The sequence below is a fragment of the Vespa velutina genome, chromosome 19 (assembly GCF_912470025.1).
Source record: "Vespa velutina chromosome 19, iVesVel2.1, whole genome shotgun sequence".
In the NCBI taxonomy this organism is placed as follows: Eukaryota; Metazoa; Arthropoda; class Insecta; order Hymenoptera; family Vespidae; genus Vespa; species Vespa velutina.
The window spans coordinates 3,743,212-3,768,700 of record NC_062206.1 but is presented as its reverse complement, the minus strand read 5'-3'; the positions used below and the strand labels follow the sequence as shown (position 1 = coordinate 3,768,700).

At 27.8% G+C, this 25,489-nt stretch overlaps 3 protein-coding genes across 23 annotated transcripts; 2 read left to right on the top strand and 1 right to left on the bottom strand.

Moving 5' to 3' along the window:
* The first annotated feature begins 111 nt into the window (after window positions 1–111).
* On the top strand, window positions 112–10,573 carry LOC124955791 (RNA-binding protein 4.1-like). Of its 12 annotated transcripts, XM_047510735.1 has the most exons (11): window positions 124–269; window positions 1,015–1,038; window positions 1,179–1,265; window positions 1,685–2,027; window positions 2,260–2,574; window positions 2,812–3,031; window positions 4,019–4,153; window positions 4,364–4,423; window positions 6,371–6,403; window positions 6,471–8,520; window positions 10,110–10,573. In XM_047510735.1, exons 4-10 carry the CDS (start codon window positions 1,787–1,789, stop codon window positions 6,562–6,564), a joined length of 1,098 nt encoding a protein of 365 aa, XP_047366691.1. In that variant the 5' UTR covers window positions 124–269; window positions 1,015–1,038; window positions 1,179–1,265; window positions 1,685–1,786; the 3' UTR covers window positions 6,565–8,520; window positions 10,110–10,573. The 12 variants fall into 12 exon arrangements, with proteins under 12 accessions (XP_047366689.1, XP_047366686.1, XP_047366684.1 ...); XM_047510733.1 differs by lacking the exon at window positions 1,179–1,265 and having other exon boundaries at window positions 112–269; window positions 1,685–1,964; window positions 2,302–2,574; XM_047510730.1 differs by lacking the exon at window positions 1,179–1,265 and having other exon boundaries at window positions 112–269; window positions 2,302–2,574.
* LOC124955786 (transcription factor IIIB 90 kDa subunit) lies at window positions 10,486–23,774 on the bottom strand. Of its 9 annotated transcripts, none has more exons than XM_047510715.1 (17): window positions 23,067–23,150; window positions 22,678–22,779; window positions 22,331–22,487; window positions 21,668–21,881; window positions 21,442–21,526; window positions 21,158–21,294; window positions 20,937–21,041; window positions 12,978–13,127; window positions 12,791–12,884; window positions 12,550–12,682; window positions 12,355–12,451; window positions 12,105–12,254; window positions 11,925–12,010; window positions 11,613–11,850; window positions 11,358–11,526; window positions 11,095–11,267; window positions 10,486–11,024 (listed from the first exon to the last, which is right to left on the bottom strand). In XM_047510715.1, exons 4-17 carry the CDS (start codon window positions 21,879–21,881, stop codon window positions 10,888–10,890), a joined length of 1,968 nt encoding a protein of 655 aa, XP_047366671.1. In that variant the 5' UTR covers window positions 22,331–22,487; window positions 22,678–22,779; window positions 23,067–23,150; the 3' UTR covers window positions 10,486–10,887. The 9 variants fall into 9 exon arrangements, with proteins under 9 accessions (XP_047366671.1, XP_047366674.1, XP_047366675.1 ...); XM_047510718.1 differs by having other exon boundaries at window positions 22,331–22,418; XM_047510719.1 differs by having other exon boundaries at window positions 22,331–22,418; window positions 22,684–22,779.
* On the top strand, window positions 13,430–20,052 carry LOC124955790 (BTB/POZ domain-containing protein 6-B). Of its 2 annotated transcripts, none has more exons than XM_047510725.1 (7): window positions 13,430–13,733; window positions 14,998–15,279; window positions 15,407–15,554; window positions 15,653–15,869; window positions 17,547–17,733; window positions 17,794–17,972; window positions 18,368–20,051. In XM_047510725.1, exons 1-7 carry the CDS (start codon window positions 13,643–13,645, stop codon window positions 18,830–18,832), a joined length of 1,569 nt encoding a protein of 522 aa, XP_047366681.1. In that variant the 5' UTR covers window positions 13,430–13,642; the 3' UTR covers window positions 18,833–20,051. The 2 variants fall into 2 exon arrangements, with proteins under 2 accessions (XP_047366681.1, XP_047366682.1); XM_047510726.1 differs by lacking the exon at window positions 13,430–13,733 and adding an exon at window positions 14,622–14,759 and having other exon boundaries at window positions 18,368–20,052.
* Window positions 23,775–25,489: the final 1,715 nt, after the last annotated feature.

Below are 25,489 nucleotides of genomic sequence, written 5' to 3'. Positions count from 1 at the left end.
CAATCATATGAAAGATTTCAGCTATTTCATGTTTACTGCCATCTGGTGTTAAGAACTTGAATTATTCGATATTCTTACACCGGAATCGAATCTTAATACTACAAAAAGTAGATCATAGCGTGTATGTCTGTCGGTTTGACCGAGAATTCGTACGGCAATAACTGTTGTAATCGTCAGACGCCATTTTGTGCCTCGTTTCGCTGTAGAGCGTCACGAAAGTTTCATCCTTTTTATTTTAATTTAATTTCGCCAAAACGTCGCAATTACATGTAAGTATGGCAAATTTTTCTTTTTCAACAATAATTAGCATAATTAGATTGTCGAGAAAAGAGCGGGATCGTACTATTTTTGTAGTATTGTAATGTAATGTAGACGATTGCATGGAGACATGTAAAAACCGGATACAGAAGGATAGGCTTCTTAAGGCGTATGCCTTAATTGGTCTGTGTATTTTAATAATACTTTAAATATATATTTATTTTATTTTACAAAAATATATTATCGAAAACTGTAAATATTAACAAAAAAATTGGATTCCCTCTAGTATTTATTCGACTGTAGTTTACGCGTCCTTCGGCCAACACTTGCACAATTACGTGATCACAATACTACCATTTTTTGGCCAAGCTTTCTGATTTTCCGGCAATGTAGTTTTCCTTGATATACAATTGGAGATACATTAAATGTTAGATAATTCAAATATATGTATATCCATTTTTACTAATTCAAATATATGTATACCCATTTTTACTAATTCAAATATATGTATATACATTTTTACTAACGAAAGTAACAACCTTTTTTACAATATATATATACTTTTATGATATTTATAATATATGTAGTTAAAACATTTGTTTCAAGAAGTATTTATTTATTATATTATATTTCTAGCTTATTACTTTATAGAGCACATAGTAATATACAAAGCTGCTAATGTAACTACAATACGATAATTATATTTTTTATATTTTACTACTTGATATTGAAACATAATTATTATTTTTTTTCCAGAAAATGGTGTCTTCTAATCAACCGGTAAGCGCATTTGTTACTTAGGATATTATATTTTATTTATTTCCAATGATAAGCATCAATTATTTTTGTTTACCAATTATTCTTAATCTGCTATTTTATAAAAAGCTATGCATATTTTTTTATAATTACACACTTCCCAGAAACTACAGGAAATACATATAAGGAAATTATACATAAATCCACTGTTCTCTAATAAAATGATTATTGAGCACCATTAATACAGATGGGTAAGTCAAAGCGGTCTATGATCTGACGCAGCAAATTTGAGTATGCATTTGTTTAATTTAAATATGCAAATTTTGTATTAGATTCTACAGATATTATATACGTTGTATAAATTATAATACACTTGATCAACAATGCTTTTGTTAGCTCAGTATAATTTGCATTGTCTATAACATATAAATAATGTAAGTCTATGATATAAAAACTGAGCTAAAATAAATTCTCTAATAGACACCATGCTTGCTGTTACAGAAGTATGATCGTATCTAGAGATACATAAGCGTGTATACAAAGATAGTTGTCTTATATCTTCGTTTACTTTAAAGCATGATTACTTTAGTTTCATATATGTACTTAATCATAGACTAATTTTTGGCGTTAGAATAAGATACTTTATTTATGATATTTTGCATTTTTGCAGAGAAAAACAAAAATATTTGTGGGGCGGTTGCCAGAAAATTGTCGCAACGATGAGTTGCGACAATTATTTTTACGCTTCGGCGAGGTGACGGAATGTGACGTTATGAATCGATACGGCTTTGTACACATGGCACGAGAGGAAGATGCAGCTGCAGCTATCAAGGCGCTCCACAATTCCAACTTCAAGGGGGCAACCATCAACGTGGAGCAGTCAACTGGGAAGTCACGCGGAGGCGGTGGAGGACGCAGGGATGGAGACAGAAGAGGCGGACCAATGAGAGGTGGTAGAGGAGGACGAGACGGTGGTAGAGACGCTCGTCCTGGACCATACAATGATAGAAGAGGTAAGTGATATCTTTTATATTACATTTTTCGACGATGCTATCTTCTCATCCATTCTATAATTAACTCTGCATCTTAATATTTATATTTTATTTTTATAATGTAGAAATAACATTCTAATCTTATAAATTCTGTATTGATTTCTTTAATAAAAATGAGAATATAGCACGTTGATTTTAAGTCTCTGTTCATTTCAAATTTAAAACCAACTGGAATATTCGGCGTGCTTTACAGTTCTTCCGATCCAACTCGTTGGTTACGATGGATCTGCTGCAGGTGGCGTCGCAGCTGGCTATACCGATTACAATCGTGGTGCTGGGGACTTTAGTGGACGAGGGACTGACTTTGGCACTGGGTATACCGACCGTGGAGCATATGGCCAGAACGTGGGAACTGCTGCGATGGGATATACCTCAACGGCGCCAGGGATGGGTGGAGGCTATGGACCTGCTGCTGCTGTAGGAGGATATGGCCCAACAGGAACGGCTGATTATGGCAGGACTGCTGATTATACCCGTGCTGCAGATTTTGGAGCGAGAACAGATTATGGTAACATAATGGTCTATTTTATCATAATGATCTGACATTATATTAAGTAAATGATTCGAATGAGTATATCAAGTAAAATCATTGAAAAAAGTAAAGAAATAATAAATACAGCTTGAGTCTAAGTCATTCCTTTATATAATTAACGAGAAATGTTGAAGATTAATACTGTAATAATTGTTAAAATAATAAGGTCAGGTTGTTACAATTTCAATAGACATGTATTTATATTATTTCCAGTAGTTGGAGCTGGTATGGCAGGTGATTTTAACCGTGGTGCACCAGGTCCGGTTGATTATGGTCGTACGGATAATTTCGGCGCAAGTCGCACAGTTGATTACACAGCTAGAAATGATTATGATCGCGCTGCGACCGGACCAATGAGAAATGGCGGTGCTGCCGTTGCCACAACAGGATATGGTACTGGATACACTGATGTTGGATATGATGAGAGTCATTGGTAAAGTTATTATATTTTTAAGAAATTTTTATTTATGTTCTTATTTGCCAAAACATAGGGAACATTCGATTGTTTTAAAAAAAGGAATATTCCCAATGATAATATTAAGTGTAGTTTCATTGTTGCATGTGATAAAGATAATATTGATTTTATATCGATGGTCATACGCGAATATCTTTTTGAGCCATTAAGTGTAAGAACATTAAAATGATCCATTTCATTGGAACTTTTTCAAATGCGCCTAACAAAGTTATCATAATTTAATCATTATCTCATAAAGGTAAATTTGCACATCTACTAATCTGCTTAAGATCATGCACGGGTTTTAAAAAAAAAGAAAGAAAGAAAAAAAAAAAAAAAAAAAAAAAAAAAAAAAAGTGAGTGCATGTGGAAATTGAATAGTGTTAAACTTGTCCATTTTCCTAAGTGATTGTAGCATAGCTTCGTGAAATAATCGTAATCTAGTAGAAAATTTGAAAAAGTTACATCACAGGTACTTTTGGACTATCTATTTCAAGTCTTATATTATGACGATGTCTGCTATTCTTTATATGATATAATCTAAGCCAAAGCAGAAGGGTTTTGTGAGAACCACCATATATTCAACAGAACACTGACGTAAAAATTGTACGTGCTGCTGGTTCCGAGGTATGTAGTTTCATTGTTAAGTTGCAATGAAATATTCTTACACAGTTTTGATTAAACATGAGAAAGAAAAAGACGAATAAATAAAAAAAGCGATCGAGTAGACACATATTGGAAATAACGCGACAATCTCCTTCAGCTTTGAACGTTTCAACAATGGCTCACAAAATGTTCATGCCATAATAAGGAATGTCGTAACAGGTTATCGCAAAAAATAGAAAAGAAATAAACCAGGCATTTGGTATATGCAAAAATATGAAGCGTGATAGAAAGTAAAAAGTAATGATTAGTTTTGTTTTTAACAGCGAACTTCTACTCACTGTTTACATTCTTTTTCATTAGGCCAATGAGTACTGGTCCCAGCTACAGTACCGGTGCTCCCAGTTATAACACTGGTCCTGGACCACAAGCAGATATGTTTAGTAGAAGGCCTGGTAGCGCTGTTCCCAGTGGTGGATACCCACCTGTTGGTGGAGGGTAAGCTAATTATTTATATTTTTAATTATTTTTTATTATTTAAGATTTTGTATATATAAATAACTCGTTTCACTTCATTATCGATGTCACTTGAATTTTGTCACGTATCACTTTTATTTAATACGTATATTAATATATGTTATGTAAAATATGTTAAATAAATTTAATATAACTTATATAAAAATAACAAATACTTGTTTATTAATATAGCTATACCGAAGGATATGACAGACCTGATGCATACGGACCTCCTCCACGTGGCGGCGGCCGGTAAGTTTGACTTATATTATTTTTCAATAATATATTTTTCACGTCACTGCGAATAGAAAAGTAATTGTACGATACGCAATAAGATCGATAAAAAAGTACCGAAAGGAATATATGCGAACGACTGATCGTTGATCTAGAATGTCTTCGTTCCTTTCTGCGTTACATGCTTTAATTACTTAATTTTATTTCATTTCCTCGTAAAACATGATTTTTCTTAGATCACAGATTTCGTACCAGGTTAAATATTTCTGTAAAAGTATAAGGTGTGACACTTACCGCGATGATGATTCATTTAAAATATATATATATGTATATGTGTATATGTATATGTATATATATATATATGTATATATATGTATATGTATATATATATGTGTGTATATATGTATATATATGTGTGTATATATGTATATATATGTGTGTATATATGTATATATATGTGTGTATATATGTATATATATATATGTGTATATATATGTGTATATATATATATATATATATATATATATATATATATATAAATGAGGTGCCACCGCTTGCAAAAAAAATAATTCATTAATAAACGGCAAATAATAAATGTCGTTATGCGATGTTTTAGCTCCTGAATGTGTAAAAAAGAACAGAGGTAGTTTGTCTACGAAAATGTTTGTATTATTTGCAAACAAATTTTATACATAAACAAATGTCTTAAACATAATCTGTATGGTTTAATCTATATCAATAGATTTGGATAAATCTATGAATTTATTATATATATAATAATTAAACTTTAATTTTGTAAATAACTGAAAAAATAAATAGTAATGTTCTTTCAAATTATTTGATAAAAATCGTTAGAATTTAAATGATTTTTCATAAAATATATAATTCAATCAATTTTCTTAATCATTTTTATTCTGTACTACCTCTCTTCTTTTACGCGATTCGCGAGTAAGATTTAAATCGAGCGTTCGTTTGAAAGAAAAATAAAAAGAAAGAAAAGAAAAAATATTTGTGAATAATCGGGCGATGGTGATATATATATTTCGGATCCGTAATTCTTTAATAAATGTATTGCGCCGATACGTATGAAAAAAAGGAGTGCTATTAAACAAACTTGTTGCGTATCTATTCAATTCTTTTTTTTTTTTTTTTTTTTCTTATTTTTTTTTTTAAATTCTCTTTGCTCTTCGAAATTGCACCAATTATAATAATACGTGAAAGTATTTCACGTAATTGCAAAAAAAAAAAAATAAGCCGAAGAAAGCTTAGCCTTTTTGGTGCAACAAAAAGAAGATGCGTTTACTATTGCGTTTTGTAGTAATCTATTTGCGTTTGTAATGATTATCGTCATTTATGGTTCAAACAGGAAAAAAAGTTAAGTTGTTTGTATTAAACCATATTTGATATATTTAATTGCACACTGAAGAAATTACCAGTAGAATTTACAGTGATAATATATGATTTAGGAGCAGAGAGAGAGAGAGAGAGAAAGAGAGAGAGAGAGAGAGAGAAAGAGAGAGAGAGAGAGAGAAAGAGAGAGAAAGAAAAAGAGAAAGAGAATCTATGCGATGATAAAGATGAGCCAACAATGATCTATATCGTGTCTCATTATGAAGATTTTCGCCGAGATTCGAAAACAGTCTTCTTCGGCGTTCAATAATGCGATGTTATTATCTCATGCGTTGCGACGTTGAAAAAAGGAATAGTGAAGAGTATATATATATATATATATATATATGTATATATATGTATATATATGTGTATGTATATATATATATATCAGGACACAACATTACGAGCGATAAGATTTTCGTATACGCGATTATTATTATTATTATTATTATTATTATTATTTAGTTATTCGTGGATAACAGTGTTACATCTTATACTTTCATCAGTTACTTGCGACGTTAATGCCATAAGAAAAAATTAATTGTGCGATTTTTCATTTTTTTGACCTTTTAGCTTCCCAGGTCCGGCAGATGCGATGCCACCGAGGTACTAAAAACATATTAATGCATATACTAGCGCATGCAAAAGGCAGTTTTAAATAATGCCTTTTTAGTGGTGGCCACTCGCACGGACTCGAATACCTAGGAACTGCCCTATGTCCGACACAGAGTCCATACAATTACGATGATACTATGTGTAACTTATGATAGACCTAACGTTTAACGTATAACTCTTAAGGTGTGGTAAGAATGAGAAATATCATGGGTGATGTAAATTATTCAATATAAAACAAAAAAAGAAAGAAAGAAAGATAACATTATATGGTAATCTCTCATATGGAAACAAAGAGAAAGAGTACTAGGAATAGCGACACACAACAACATAGACACACACATTATACATATACGACACATATAGTAAACTACATTTGATATAATATTCAAATAATTCTAATACTTTCTTTTTCTTCTCTTCTTCTTCTTCTTCTTTTTACTTTTCGAGTAAATCGTTAATAGCAAAATGTGAGAATAATTTTTGAGTTAACACTTTAAACTAAGATTTTATGTTCCTTATCTTGTTTATTTTTTTTTTCTTTTCTTTTTTCTTTTTTTTTCTTTTCTTTTTTTTCTTTTTTTTCGTTATACATATGATAATATCGCCCGAATTTAGATATTATTATCATTATTATTATTATTATTATTATTATTAAAGGAAATATTCACAATATCCTGTGTCTCTACCTTAAGCAACATAAATAATCATGCTGTAGGTTTAGATAATTTCATTATATTTTATAGCATTAGTTCTATACATAAAAATTGACTTAGGCTATAAAAGCAATGCTGTATAATCTTTTTTTTACAAATAAGAACTTGAATAATGTTTTGAATGTTCATTAATAAACCAAGAAAATGTGCTTTCGGAAGTTATTTATGTACCTTTATAAAATAAGTATAGAAATGCAAAAAGATAATTATATCACATATTAGCATGATTAATTTAATTGATTTAACTGTCACGATTTTTTTCTTTTCGTAAATATAAAATTAAAAAAAAAACAAAGAAATATATGTATATGCTTTGTAAAAGAAATTTTCTTATTTTACTTATTTCATAAACATTCCGATCTTCGAACATCAAAGAAATGAAAGTAAACTGATTTATATTTTGAACATTTATAATCATTTCATGTAATATTTTGCAAAAAAAAAATTATTGCAAATGATTATCTTTAATCATTCAATAAATTCCTCCATTGTATTCAACAAAAAGATATTTACTTTTAGTAGTAAATGCGTATTGAAATCTATTTCAAAATATAGATTAAATAAATGAATATTTAATCAACAATAAAGACTACAAAAAAATGATATAAAATTATAGAGACTGAACAAATTAATCATAGATTTTTTATGAAGTTGGACTATAAATATATAAACAAATATGTATTACGCTGCTTAGTTTATAAATAAAGTATCTCTAACAGTCCTAACTTATTGTCTTCGCTGTTGAATGAGGAGCATGTAATATCCATAATACTTGATATATATATATATAATTTGAATAAAATACATTTCTGTGTGATAGTTACATGATCCGCTTTTGAAAAAAGATACTGGTGATATATTTATGATACAATATAACAAAAAATTGATGAATGAGTGTATCATGAAGATTTCTGAAGATATGAAATACGGAAACAATCATGTTCAGAGAATTCTGGAGAAAGTTCTTGAAAATGTAAAATAAATTCTCTTTATCATCATATTTCTTTTAAAAATATAACAGTTCTTAAGGCTATGCAAAGTATATATATGATAAACCTTATTACGAAGAATTAAACATAATAATGCATAGCTTTAAACTGTCAATTCAGCAAGAAATGTTCTAATCAGTTAGGGCAAGCATGGAAACATCGTTGTTTGCTATGTCAGCGTATGGCAAGTGCGTTTAGCAGGTTTTTATCGAATATCTACGTCCGATGGCGAGAATCAACGTGCGATAATCGAAGAAACGTCTCTATCAACGATTATGATCTTACCTATGCGTGTGGCCGCCCGTAGATGCGAGACTGCTGTGAATAGTCCAACCTGCGATTTGCGGATAATTCTACAAATTGCGTTTGCGCTCAAAGCTGGCGTGCTTTGAATTTGAAAATGAAGGTATGTCCAACGCGTGCGTCCTTTATTTTACCTGCATAAATGAAGCACATGCTTTCGGGTATGTGTCAATATGTATACATACTGTCAAATATATATATATATATATATATATATATATATATATATCACATATGTATATCTATATGTATATATATATATCATATATGTATACCTATACATATTGGCATTATATATAAATATTATTTACGGCTTCTAATTGAATCGTTTTCGAGTTTCTACGTATCGTCGATCGTTAAATACGTGTCATTGCGAGAATTCAAGATAAAGCGCTCGCTTCTTCCTTTTTATAGACAGGATAGAGAAGATTTTTGCGAAAAGACGTGATTCCATTATACATACCGAGAGTTACATAAATTGTTAGCATCTTAATTTGATTTTTAATCGAATATTCGCAGTTTATTCAATTTTTCTTTTTATAATAAAAAAGATGTTTGTTCTTTTTTGAATAAGATGAGTTCATCTGTAACTTGTTTATATTTCTTTAGATGAATATCTTATTATATAGAATTATTAAGCTTTATATGTTATTGGAAATATTTATTTTAATATTATTATAAATTATTATAACAGATTCTCTTATTTACATTTGGAATGGATTAAATTGTTATTTTTTTAAATTTTATTGGATTGTATATTTTGCAAATGAAATTATAAATATGAATGTAGATGTTTTTTTATTTATTTACACAATATAAACTATTGCATTTTTTTATGTGTATTACCGTAGGGTTTTTTTTTGTAAATAATAATAACTACAGATCCACTGCGTTTATTCATATTTAAAAATTGAATTAATGCGCTAATACAAATGAATGTGAAGCGTGAATTGAATTAGTTTTTGATTTTCATTAATTTTTTAGCGTTCCCGTCGATAAATGAGTTAATTTAGAACAGTGATTTCTAAGTCGTTTTCCAAGTCTAATTTATTCGACAGATATGTCATTTTATTTTATTTTTATTTCTCTTTTTTTTTCTTTTCATTTTTTGTTATGTTTGAGATTTATAATGTGACACGTGAAATTTTATTTAGAAAATGCTGTTCTAAAAATGGAAAGTATCGATGGAATTTCCAATTAACTTTGAAAGAATAGAAAAAAAAGTTCATTATTTTTATTACGCATTAACAGTTTTAATTATTAAATCGTATATCAATGTGTATGTATATATGTATATATATATATATATATATATATATATATATATATATATATATATGTGTGTGTGTGCAAGAATAAATATATTTATTCTGCACAACGACTGCGAAATAAAATTGCAAACAATATTAATACTAATAATAATAAAGTAAAATTGTTATATTCTTCGTGCTGCGTGATAGAATTTATTGAAATTCATGCTTCCATACATTTTTTGTTTTTGTTTTGTTCTATAACTCACGTAATCAGTCGATTATCGAAGGGCACTTATTGTTCATTATTTTTGTACAAAAAAGTTTGATAATATATCATACATATGAATTTATTATTAAGAATTTAAAAAGTCCACATTTTTATATAGTGGCATATTATGTAATCTATATTTGACATCTACTGATATAATTTTTTTAATAGATTACAAACTGGCTGAGAAGAGAAGAAACTACTGAATTTTGAGATGAACTCAAGGAAGCTGAACTTTGAAATGAATACAAGAGTGATACTACCATGAGTACTTGCTTTACGAGATTGATGGATACATTTGGTCATTGGATATGGAGAACTACACGAGCAAACATAATGAAATGTATCAAAGACGTAAGAACAAACTATGAGTTTTAAGTTTTATTTTTTAAATCTTTATTTTGAATTTTAAGTGAAATTAAAAAATAACATTTGATCTGCTCTTTCAGTAAGTAAAAGAAAAATATCTTAATGGTATATTATAAAATGTACATTTAATACAAAAACATGCGAATAATAATAATAATAATAATAATACGTTAAGAAATAGCTCTTCCATGGGTTTAATTTCAGGCATATATATATACACCATTGAAACATTACTTTTAAATAAATAACTTAATATTTATATAATATATTAAATTTACTTCTTATATGTATACCTTTCCTTATCATACCTGTATCTAATTTTTGATCATGATAATAATATATATATTTTACAATTTCACGAATAATCTCAATTCTGAAATAAACGGCAACAAAACAAAGCTACCTTAATGATAGAAAAAGATAGCTAAAACAAAATCATATATTACTTATATATAATTACATTTATGTTTGGTATAATAAAATAAGAGAACAAATATAATAAGCGTATTAAATTAACGATGGTTCTTTGAAAGAGACCAAGTATATTTATGGATAAAATGCCATTAATCAAGATTTAGTATTAATAATCTTCTTCTTCATAGCCATATCCATAGTCATCATCATCATCATTTGTAGTATGTCGTCCAAGCATTTGCCCTACTGTCATTTCGGTAGGGTCATCAATAGCGTCGTCTATATAATCTTCTGCTTCGTCCACTGTAAGATAGAAAATTATATCAAATAAACGTATGAAAAGTTAATAAGGAAAACAGACATCAATACATACCAACATTTGATGCATCAAGTGCAGGCGGTGTAGGAGGTGCCATATCTTCCTCCACAGATTCTTCCAATTCTTTTGGACTTGTTATTTCTACCTTACGTCGTTTATTAGATTTTAGAGGACGTGTATCTTGTGATAATGATATTCCTACATTCTTTGATAATGAAACAGATGTTCTGATTATATGAAACATAAAAAAGGAAAATATAAAAAAAATATTTCAAATGTAAAATATAAAATGTATAAAAATTTTTATAACAACTAACCCTGATGATTTAATCTCCATTTTAATTTCAATCTTAGATTTACATGGTGATTTTTCTTGTTCTTTCTGTTGTTGATTACTTGGACCGTTAACGTTCAAACTTTTTAATACTTCATAATTGATTTTGGAAGATATACGTTTCTCTTGCAACATTTTTTCAATAGCTTCTCCTTTATAAAGAAGAATATATAATTTAGTATAGTCTTTTCATATATACTCTTTGTTTCCTAAACTTAATATTTTAGTTTTAATTTACCTGCAGTAGTAGCAGGACCTTGATTTTTATTTCGTTTTGTAGTACGTCTTCTCTTTTTCTCTGGTTTACCTTCTTCCTTTTCTTTCTTTCGTCGTTCTTCTTTTTCTTGTTGTTCAGTCAAATATTTTGCATTGACTTTTTTCCATAAAGTATCTTTGAATTCAGCTTCTTTTTCTGTCATTATATAGTCATCCAGTTCGTCATCGTCAATGTCAGCACTGTCAATTTCTCCAGAGAACTGTGATAAACAAGTATTGGATTCTTCTTTCAAGAAGACAAACAATATTATTAAAAAAATGTATATATACTTACATTTTCAAAATTTGTCTCTATTTTATCTTTTGATTCTCTAGTCGTTTCCTTTGTTCCATTTAAACCCATGGATGCAATATCAGGACCTTCAAAAGTTTACAATATTTTGTTGTAACAAATTATATTAATTGCTAATTAACTTTGTCAACATATACATGCATATGTATAAATAGATCTTACCAAGTCCTGTAAATAACGTATCATTATTACGTTCAAGTAATTCTTCCTCAACATCCGAATCCACATGTTCATAATCAATGCAACCTTTAATAATATTTAAATTAGTTTCTTTAATAAATCTATCAGCATAATCACTTTCTAGATAAGGGCCTGTAAACAAAGTTAAGATTATATACATATTTAGGAAATATACATTGTATGTATGTATGCGTGCATATATAAATAAGTTACAGAGAATAAATTAAAATACCATCTTTGCGTTTTTTTCCTTTTCCAACTTTTTGTTCATCTATTTGTCTGTCAATTTCAGCTTGAAATTCATTTATTTCTGAATCTATATTTTCTAACTGAAATTAATAAAAGCAAATATTACAAAATATAGTATATTTAAAAAAATTAATGTAACAATTCTATAGCTTAAAAATATTTAATGTTTTTTTTTTACTTTTTGTAATCGTTCTCTATCTTTTTTACGAGCAGCTTTAAATGCAGGTGGATCTTGTTCTTCCTCTAAATCAACTGTCATAAATTCTTCCAAAGTCAAGGCACTAGAAGGTGTGTCTCCAAATTCCATTAATCTAAGATTCAATATTTTAAATATCTGATTTAATATTAAATATATATAACACACACGCACGCATGCATTTATATACTATTTTTATATTATAAAATAAATAATTTATGACCTTTTACGTAAAGTAGATTCATGAACTTTGACAATTTTTACAATATCAGCAGGGGATCTATTAAATTCATGTAATCGTGCTGCCATTAACAAAGCTGTAATGAAATAATATATATGTATATATTTATTATAACAAAATTATATATATATATATTCTCTTAATTAAAAAATATATAATTCAAATTTACCCGCGCCACATAATCCTGATGGTTTCCGACCACTGTGTATGCTATCTCTTTTCATTCTTTGCACTACTCTTAATGCAGTCATTGATACTTCATGAGTTTTTTCACCAAATTCAAGCTTATTTGCGAATCTCATAATGTACAAACAAGGATCTAAAATATAATGATTTAAATAAGTATAATATATAAAAGTAAATGCAATACGATTTAAATCATGACGTAAATACGCGGCAAATTTAAAAATTCAATATCGCTATTTAAGTTCATAAAAATACTGTCATTCGATTGGTCTGTCATAAAAGATCAAAATCGACGATACGATATTTGTTTTAAATAAGATCATAAATATATTATTTGGAAAAGTTTGGCCATTAAATAATGGCAAAATAAAGAAAGTATAATTTAAATAAAGAGACATGCGCGTTTTAACTCGGATTATCGACCGATTGCAGAGATGAACGTAACGTGTGATGTTGCCTAACCAGCGCCCGTCTTCCTGGCATGGCGCCTCGGCCCTCGACCTACGTATCTTTATTATCTTAAATTTCTCGTGACTTTTTCATTCGAAACGGCTAAAAAGATTAAGCACCGATTCAAAATAGACAAGAAAAAGAAAAAAGAAGGATTAACAGACAAGAAAGACGTCTCGTCTTGCAGAAAGAGCAGAGATGTCTAACTTATACTCGAAGATCACCGCCAAGCCGTTGCAACGGTATCAAGATAATGTCACGGTCAAGCAAACCAATGCTTGGGTCAACGGTAAGAAAATTATATGAATAAATTAAAAAGATAATGTATTTTAAATTCATTCTGTTTAAATAATGATGTGGATATACATGTACATATACCTATATTATATATATATATATATAATATATTTATATATACTTATACTATATATATATACCAATATATATATATATATATATATATATATTGGTATATATCGAAGAAAAATTTTCTCTTATTGATTTATTTACAAATAATGGATGATCAGTCATCTAATGTTTTTAGAAATTACAATCGTGTTTTTAGTTCTAAATAAACACATCACCCTGAAATAATTCAATATATATAGATATATCAAAAACAACGTTATTAATAATTATATCGCATATACGTTTCATATCATTTCAGATTGATCGTTACATGAAAATATGTAAAATAATGAGTACAACAAATTTATAAAAGTTTTTTGTATATATCTATCTCTACTGTTTGTATATATCTATATGTATATTATATTGAGAGACAGTGACACGCATTCACGTTGATAAGATAGTTCCTGTTATCGGCATGACTACGTTAATCATTAGGGTATCATTTAACAAAATTATATTGCTCCATGTTGAAAGCGCCTTAAATTATGATATCGATATACAGATTAAAAAGACAATTGAATTTTGATTAGAGTTATCGTATACAATGGTAGATAATCGTGTATTTAATCAACGTTGTAAAGAAATTCGTTGATATTTTTTTCATACATTTGATCTTCGCACGATGTGCATCACGTGCAACCGAGAGTTGCACGAATATGCCCGAACAAAAACGGAGCGAGACGAACGTTTCTCGGTGCTCCGCTACCACGAAACGTTTTTGCTATTCAATATGATGCACATACATGTCCCGCTTTAATCGGTACATCTTATTGTATAACGGTATCAAATATTTTACGGAATTCATCAATTTGTTTTGGTGACACCTTTTTTTGCTATGTCGAAACATAGATAAAAGATTTGCTCTAAAATTAATATCAAATTGATGAAATAATGTATACTGACGGTAAATTATTTGTTTTTTTTTTTATGACGCGTCAACTTTCGTTTATATTATTTAAGAAATATTATTATTTCTGTATATAATGTGTTACTATGTTGTGTATGTACAGATATGATATGCTTTCATGAGATATTTATTTCTTTAATTAAGGTTATTGGTTTAAATGAGAAAATAAGTGCATTGAATCATTGAAAAAATGTCAAGATGGCAATCTAATCAAGAAAACTTGTGAATGTTCTAGCGGAATCTCCGAGCAATGTATCAGATTCCCCACCATCGGTAAGCCCTCTGTCTTCTTCCATTGTATTGCAACGAGAGGGAATAATAAATCAGCCCCCTAGTGCTCCTACATCACCACTGTCTTCCTTATCATCGCCCGTAACTCATTTGAATCTTTCATCACCCGAAGACTGTACACAAGATCCTAATTGGCAAGCAACAAAAACTACGGTCCGTGAACGTAATGCTGCTATGTTCAATAACCACCTCATGGCAGATATTATTTTTATTGTTGGTAGTCCAGGTATATAATCGTTCTTTCCTTCTTATAATTTAATAGAATTGATAAATATATTATAATTATATATATTGAATTTTAAGGTATTTGAAATATTGAATATATTATAAATAGAAGATGATGTTTGTTACAGGTCATACACAAACTATACCAGCGCACAAGTATGTTTTAGCTACTGGTAGTTCCGTATTTTATGCTATGTTTTATGGTGGACTGGCAGAAAATAAACAAGATATAGAAGTACCAGATGTAGAGCCAGCAGCTTTCCTTGCTCTCTTAAGGTGAGTATGTCAGAGATATATAAAGATCATGGTTAAAAATTATGGAATTACAAATTTCATAGCGGAACTTCACTATTTTTAAAAGAGTCTTATTTCAGGTATATGTACTGTGATGAAGTACAACTAGAAGCTGATACAGTTTTAGCAACCCTTTACGTTGCTAAAAAATATATAGTTCCACACTTAGCACGTGCATGTGTCAATTATTTGGAAACAAGTTTGACTGCTAAGAATGCATGTTTACTTCTAAGCCAATCTCGATTATTTGAAGAACCAGACCTTATGCAACGATGCTGGGAAGTTATAGATGCTCAAGTAAGTAATAATCAAAAGGTATTAAGTACCATTACTTTAAATACAAGCTTGGACATGATGGTAGATGAATCAAATTTTCTTAGTGATCATGATTATCATATTCGACATTTTTATTCTTACGAAGATGTTTGTATCAAAGATAAATTCAAAAAGTCACAATATGATCGTAATTATCAGAAAAAATTGAGAATAAATGACACTCATGAAAGTTCCAAAAGTAGAATATCATTAGTACCGCACTGTTTAAGTTTATCTGAAATTAAATGTTATTCCTCTGCAATTGATATAAATAAAGAACGATTACCATATACACTTTTTCGTACGCGTAGTGAGCCGTATTTTCCAGGTAATAAACTGGACATAGAAATCACACAAAACATGATGTATCGAGATAGTTTTATAGAAGATTATGAATGTATGAAACACACAGTAAATGTTAATGATCTTTCAGATAGTAGATATAGTAACAATCATGATTTATCTAAAATAGTAGTAAAATCTAATGGTGTAATTATGTAGAATTTGTCTAATAATTAACCAGATAAGGAAAACCTGTTTTACAATTAAAATTAGTTTTTATTATAAAGATTTCAAACATTATCAAAATTATCAACATTATTAAAGATGCTTTCACTTTTTAATAATCCATGTTGCAATCGGTTAATATTATATTTCCTGTAACTTATATCGCATTGTATTTTTAAGTTTGTTTTTTATATATTACTTGTATATAGCACTGAAAATATAAAACTTGTAGAGATAAGTAACTACAATAATAAAATACCATTAAAAAAACATGTAATCTTTATCAAAAATGTTGCTTTATAGAAAAATAAATGCTTTTGAAATTTTTTATGTAATATTAGATTTTAAATCTTTTTTGATATATTATTTTATTAATGAATGTAGTTTACTTGCAATTTTGTATATTTACACTTATATTTATGAAACTAAAAAGGCTTCACAATAAAAGTTATATTTTATTTATGTATTGTGTCCCTCCATCATTTAATTTTAATAAAAAATTAAATGTAGATATATTATAACTATATAAGTTTTCATTTTTAAAAACAAATATTCCTTATCTGTTTAAAAAATTTTTTAATATCGAACTTTTTAGAATCTATTTACCTACTTAATAGATATTCATTTTACATGTCCCTGCTTTTGCATTTTTCATAATATACTCGGTAGTGATCAATTTTTCTGTGATAGTAAATATATTTTCAGGTTCATTAGATAAAAGCATTATGAAATTTAAATAGAGAATGTATATAAGATAAAAGCAAAAATATGAGCTTTATTCTATAGAAGAATTATAAATAATATTTGGATTTTTAAAGATAATTTTTAACAATAATTTTTCGGGAATAAAAAATTTATAACTATGATAAAATAAAAGTAATATAAAACATAATGAAAAACTGAATTATTTATTATTTATACAAGGCCCTCGCACGTGCGTGTATAATTATTATAATTTTTAGATTTAAATATCATATATAAAAAAAAAATCTCAATAGAGAAAATTTAACTACATTTACTGAGAACAGGATATCCATTGAAAATTAAATACACTATAGTATTCTATTTTTGCATGATATATTATTTAAATATCTTCAGCAAGTACTTGTATATTTAAATTCATGTAAATTTATTTTGATATCTATTACACAGGCAGAAATGGCACTAAGATCCGATGGTTTTGTAGACATTGACATTCATACACTTGAATCTGTCTTATCTCGAGAAACATTAAATTGTAAAGAGATTTATGTGTGGGATGCTGCATTAAGATGGGCTTCTGCTGAGTGTTTAAGACAAGATCTTGAGCCCACATCCGCGAATCAACGACAATTATTAGGTGAATATTTTTAAACTTTTTAAAAAGAATCAGTTATATTATTTCCATTCTTTATTTTAGGATCTGCCTTGTATCTAATTCGACTTCCAGCTATGAATTTAGAGGAATTTGCTAATAGTGCCGCACAAACTGGTATACTGACACAACAAGAAACAATAGATGTTTTTCTACACTTTACTGCAAGTAACAGACCGATGCTATGCTTTCCCACAAAAGCTCGACAAGGATTAAAAACTCAGGTACGCATAAAAAATATTAAATTGTCCAATCATTTCTCAACACAAAATAATTTTTCTCAATGTCATATTACTTGAAATAAATTATATAGGTTCATCATATAGTTCTGCCTATTCTTTTGTTGATAATGTTTTAATTAATATATTCAAATTTGGCTTCCCATAAAAATTGTAAAATTTATTGGTTTAAGTGACATAATCATTTTCATTTTATTTCTTTTTCCTTTTTTAAATTTTTGTGATCTATATACTGTATCTATATAATGTATTAATAATTTCTTTTGTACCATAAAACGATCTTAACTATGATTGCTCTATATGTATATAAATTTTAAGATTTTATGTGCTTGTAATAAAGTATTTACTGATCTACGTGAGAACTGGAAATTTCTTTATAGGTTTGTCATAGATTCCAATCATGCGCTTATAGATCAAATCAGTGGCGCTACAGAGGAAGATGTGATTCAATCCAGTTCAGTGTTGACAAAAGAATTTTTGTGGTTGGTTTTGGTTTATATGGAAGCTCTACTGGTGCTGCGGACTATAATGTTAGAATAGAACTTAAGAGGCTGGGCTGTGTCTTGTCAGAAAATAGTACAAAATTTTTTTCTGATGGATCAAGCAGTACATTTCACGTGTACTTTGAAAATCCTATACAAATAGAACCAGAGTGCTTTTATACAGCAAGTGCAATACTCGATGGTGTAGAATTAAGTTATTTTGGTCAAGAAGGTATGACAGAGGCTACGGTTGGCAGTGTAAACTTTCAATTTCAGTGTAGTTCTGAAAGTACTAATGGTACAGGTGTTCAAGGTGGACAGATACCTGAATTGATTTTTTATGGACCACCATCAGATGATTGATGTAAATTTACAATGTGAGTAACACTTTAATCAAAGTGTTTTCTTTTTGCGAACAAAAAAAAATCTTGTAGGTATTCAGTGGCTATCATTTTAAACGAAACTTGCACACTTCGTCAGCCTGTTAAGTGACAAGTTAAATTTAGTAGAGTGAAATTCTACTGTGTGGGAATTTGCACATGATATGTATATTCTATGATGAAAATAGTTTAGTACACAGATCTTGTATTAAAATATACCCACTTAGTAGAATATTTTACTCTATGCACAACTATATCTTGCAACAGAGAATGTATTGCAAGCAATATTGTCACTCTACAGATTTTAGTAAATAAGCAAGTATGACAGGTGCACTTTAATCTGAAAGTTTTCAGAATATATTCTTTGCTGTCATATGAAAAAGAAAAATTTATTTTAGAAACAAATAGTGTTCAATCTTAATGGTCAAATATTATAAAAGTAATAAAGCATAAAAATAAGGCAATAAGAAAAATAAATATGTATTAATATTAATCATTTTACGATGACGGCAGTAGTAAATCAATTAGCAATTTTTCAATCGTTTGAAAATACATACGTTGTAACATAACAATGTATAATAATCTTAAATTTCAACAAAATGGATGAATATTTTTGGAACTGCATAACTGAGATATTTGTAAAACAAAACAAAAGTATTGTGTGGATTATAAAATATTGTCAAAAATATCTCATTTAGTGATGTAACATTAATTTGAATTGAAATAACTTAAAATACTTCTCAATACTATCTCAATTTCTATCTTATCAATTTCTATCTTATCAAATGAGTCCATATTATTTTGAATAACAAAAATATAATTTGTTAATTTGTTATCATAAATTGTATAAAAATGTCAGTATTTAAATAACATAAAAATATAATTCTGGTATTAATTCCATCTAATAAAAGTAAACGCATAAAATGTAAAAACTTAGTTCTATAAAAGAAGCATTAAATTAACGTTAATAATTCTTTTATTGTTTATTTTTGCTAATATTTGTATATAATTATCACATTTTTTACTTGAATATCAAAATATAACCACAAGTTTAGTTTATCTTTGTACAATACATCACATATGTAAGTGTATATATTAAAGTATTAAAAGTAATGAAAAAAGATAAGAGATAAATAATTGTTCAATATAGTAAATAACAATATTGTAAAATAGTACATTTATCATTATTTTCTATCTTTATTGTTATTAGATTTATTTATCATTTATATTTTTTAGAATATGTGTAGAAATGAAATTGTTTTCTGCTTAGTGGCAATGAAAATTGTAAATATTTATAATAAAAATATATAGAAATGAGATCTATGTAATGATAAAAATGCATTGTGAAAATTTGTATCATATGTGAGTTTTGAAAAAGGTAAACATCATTTGAAGAGAAAAAAATTAACTATTAACTGCATCATTGCTACAGAAAAAAAGTATAATTTTTCTGGTCCTGATGAATTTGGATTAATAATTGTTATTCTTGCAATAAATTTAATGAATATTTAATAGATAATGATTATTCAATGAGACCTAATTCCTTGAAAGTATCGTAAAATTTGTTAACCAAATATTATTCAAATCTATTATTATATTGACTCTTATCAAGTTTAACATTGCAAGAATACATTTTAAATTATAGTAAGTCTTACATTTAGGCAGTAAAAACAAACATTATTATAAAATATTATTAATCTTTGTCTAAATTTTATCTTATTTCATAATTGAAATGTAAAAGTTTTGATACTGAAATATTATAAGAATTTTTTATTTAAGTTTATCTACTAATCATATTGACCAATAATACTTTGTTAAGTACAAATATATATATATATATATATATATATATATATATATATATATATTTATATATATATATATATATATATATATATATATATATATATATATATATATATATTAAATTTTTTAATAATTCATTATAATAAGTGCAAATACATATTCTTTAAATTCAAGTAGAGGCTACTTTAATTAAATGAAACAGCCGTAAAAAATAAATTTTTGAAATAAAAAATTAAAATAATGTATCATGCAAAATATAACAATTTATAATAAATACTTACCTACTGAAGGTATATTGATACATAAGGCTTGTGTGAACCGCAAATACGTCCGTCCCAATTCATGGACACAAATTTGAAGAACATCACTGATATCGATAAGCAAATCTTTGTAAGTCATTAAGGAATCATAAATAAATAATTATACGTAAATCTAATATTACTTATAGTTTACTAATATATAATCTAGAATTTTCTTAAATAAAAATATATTTAAAGGATACGAGCCGTGCCTTCAGTGCGACAAGTGATATATACACAGGCTGCATGATTGTGAGCTTGTTTTCTTCCACGAGTCAGTTGTCGGCTTAATGCCATTTTGTAAAAATTAACAGATATATCGATGCAATGCTGATTGAGTCTTATAACAAATAAAGAGAATAGAATTAGATAAATATAAACATTATATTTCCAAGTTATATTGTTGATATTAATAATAATTAGTTAATTTATCTAGTTACCTTAAATATAATTATTGATAATAAGAAAAAAGAATTATGAAACTTACTGTAATTGCATACAGAGATGCGTTATTCCTTTTCTTGCATTTTGTAATGTGATACCTCTTGATTCTTTTCCACTAACGTGATATGCTAAAAAAAGAAACAATGTATTAATTTGACTTTATTACTTCATCACGCAATATAATTACATATATGGATAAATCATATCAAATCTATTAGATGAAAAACACAAATAGTAGATTTATATTAAAAGTATTAAAGATAATATACCTGCGCCAAATCCTGTAGCTCCACCAGTACTGTCATTTGCAACAAATTGTCCGAGGACCATCATATTGCCAGATGGAGATTCTTCAAAAGTAGTCTCACTGACAATAAGTTGGTCCTCCAGTACAAATCCACATTCTGTACAAACAGCATCGCCTCGTGCAGGGTCTGTCTCTATGTCTATAGAGCCACAATTACGACACTTATTCCCTGACATCTGCAATATAAAGTTCGATAGACAATTGTTAATAAAAATGAACTGTTAATACTTATTAAAATAAAGATAATTATAACCTTTACTTTAGTTGTCACACAAAATGTAAAAATACATATATTGAGACTGTAGAAAAAAATTGTTATATTAATTTAAAAAAAATTTGTGCTACGACACAAAACTAATTAATATCCTTTTTTCTTTTTTTTCAACACTGTTTTGTGATACGAATAAAAAATTTTGCATCTTTTTTATTTCCATCACATGCGTTTGACATTCTAAGTTCATAAAGATACGTAAGTATTCTCAGTTAAGGTTAATACAACTTAATTTTGGATAAATACAGATACATTATGCACAGAATACAAACACAGTAAGGAAAAAATATATCCATGTATAGGAATTATTTAATGATCATTATTGTTTTATATTAAAAAACATATTTTATATACCTTTATTAGTTGTTTTTAACTGTAGCCAATAGTATTTAATACTCGGCGGCACGAATTCTTGCTAACTCAAGTAGAGCAGTCCGAATTTCTAATTCCAAAAACAAAGATTCATTTTCCATCAATTTCTCTCTCTTTCTCTCTCTCTCTCTCTCTCTCACTGTCTAGTTGAAAATTATTTTATCAATTATATTAATATACAAACTATTGAAAATGATATATACATATATATATATATATATAGGAATACACATGCGAGCGCGCGCGCGCACACACACACAACAAAGAGAAAGAGGGAGTACAGATTTATTATAATGCTGCAAAATATTGTAATATTTGAAACTACGTACACGTACTTATACACTTATGATAAGTGGCGTTAGTTGACGAACCCTTTTCTTTTTTATCGATCATTATTTTTTGATATATAACGAAGTGTCATATGGTGTAATCTTTATATGTGACAAGATAGTTATAGATTTAAGGTTGTTCATTAGCCATGGATTTTTAATGGTTTATTCCATCAATGAGAACAGGCGTAATTCTTGACTGATTATAATGAACAAGAACTCATTTTAAAGATAAATATTTGATCTACGGCACCTTTTTAACGAATTTTTAAAAAAGCTTTGTTTTCTTTGAAAAAAATCGTATTAAATAATAGTATTATTTCGAGAATAGTTCATGCACAAATAAAAAGTTTTTCCAAAAATTCGTCAAAGAGGTGCTATAGATTAACCTTCTTAAAAATGAGACCTTGTTCATCAAAATTGGTCAAGAATTACTTCCGTTCTTATTGATATCGTAAATGCTGTTTTCGACATTTTTCACGAAGAAAAAGTTTAGTACTGTGGCGCCCCTCAAAATTTGTGACAAAAGAGATGAAGCTCGTACTTCCACTACTGCTTTTCATATACACGCTTGAATGGTGTATGTTTTATGTTCGTGAATTAGTGATTGCCTGCTTGTTTGTGTATGTAAATAGCTAATGCTCAGATTTGTTGAATATTTCCAAATGCAAAGAAATGCGTTTCATGATACTTGCACGGAGAAGCTACGATAACTCACTCGATCATTTTAATGAACTTTGACCAGATGATTCTATGTCAAAAATAAGAAAATACGAGTCCAATCATTTATGTTAATGGACTTGAATTTCCAAAATATTGTTAAATTTTGAAAGAATTTGTAGTTTTTTTTAGATTTTAGACACAGATAGACAAAAGATAGAGGTTCTATGAGCAATTTATAGCATATTGGCAAGCGTCTAGATTCGTAATACAGGAATCGTAGATCTAGGCTAAACCATTCCTGATGTTTTTTTTATTCTATCAATGTAAACGAAAATAACGAATTAACTTACTCTTTTTCTCTTTATTTGATAATTTAATAAGATATTATTATTCAATCTCTCTTATATTTATTTTCTCCACAGATGGCTGACGTGAAACTGTGATGATCTGTGCTAGATAGGAGATAACAGCAGTATAATTTTAATCGATGACAAATGCATATTTGAGAATATAACTTATCAAGAGGTGGCACGGTTTCACTTGTCACCTCTTCACGTATCATGTGATCCTGATACGAAACAAATGAATAACAACAATTAAAGGCAATTGAAGATATAATATGTTTTCATTGTGTGTCTGGCCAGTATAGATCTCAGTATAGATGTGATTTCTATCTGGCCTGCAGATAAATAATCCATAAATATAGTAATTTTTTTCCATATATATACAAATTTATTGTATGTTTGGTTATACTTGCCATAGATCTTTTCATTATTTTGTTTAGAGCAGTAATATCTCTTGGCATGTATATAATTCGAACTGTTTGAAATGTTAATCCTTGTGTAAGAAGAAATCTTGTAAAGTGTATCATGAAATCGTAAAAATTTCAGTATTATACTTCAGTATTGTACTTTAGTAAGTATACAATTTATAATTAAAATCTTTTTTCTTTTTAATTTAATTTAATTGTATAATAAATAGAAAAGTTAATAACAACAAAAATATTAATATATGTTAGATGTATTTTCAGTTTTTGACTTCATCTTTCTCTTATTTCACTACATTGAGAACAACGCTTGGAGAAGAATAATATGAAATTTTTATAGACATATATTTAAGAATTCTTGCAATATTAAAACATTTTGTGCTTAAAAAAATTATACATATCCAATAAAATGTATTTTGTATTATATAAAATTATATAATATTACGTTACATTATTGTAAAGTATAAAATATTGTATTATACATTATATTACATTGTATTATATACTATTTATATTTTAATATATGTTGTATTATACTTATAATATAATAAAGAGTAGTTTATATGATATAGCGAATATCTTTATAATTATCGAATACAATGTACTTTCTGTGTATTATTTAAAGAAAACGAAAATAAAAAAGTTTAATGTGAATAGAAATCGAATATATTTTTTATTAGATCCTATCATTCCTCATCCAAAAAAGACATTAGTCAAATTATTCGTCTGATCCAAAAAACTATAATCGAAATATGATAAATAAATAAGTGACAAGATTTTAGTACTGAATTGATATACATCAGGTAAGTGAGAAAACTTCACAAGATATCATAATCTTGCGTGCCATCTGTTTGTACATCTCTGCACATCATATGATCCTGATACAAATCTTGATTTATAGGAAAAATTTTCGCGCTTTCCGTAATTTGAATTTTGCAGTAAGACAGTATAAAATACCAGGAGATGGTATAATTTCGTTTTATCCATAACTTGGAATTTATTTGAAATGACATTTCGAGAAGAACATAACTTAGTGGTACGATTTCGCTTATGTAAGTCGTATAAAGAGAATAATTGTAGGTTTTTATTGAGTACATATTGAATTTCCATTCACGTAAAATATTTATTTTATTTTATAATTATAGAACTTTAATTATTATAATTATAATAGAATTATTTTATCATATATATTACTCTATGATATAATGCAATATAATACATAATATGTGTGCAATTTCTTTTTTAAGTATTATTTGTGGAAATATTACTGTATATTTACTGTATATCTATATATATGACTGCTATCAAATAATCGACTACTATGCTGTCGCAAAAATGTTCGATTTGTAATAGTAGAACATGAAAGTAGTGGAGATCGTCGAA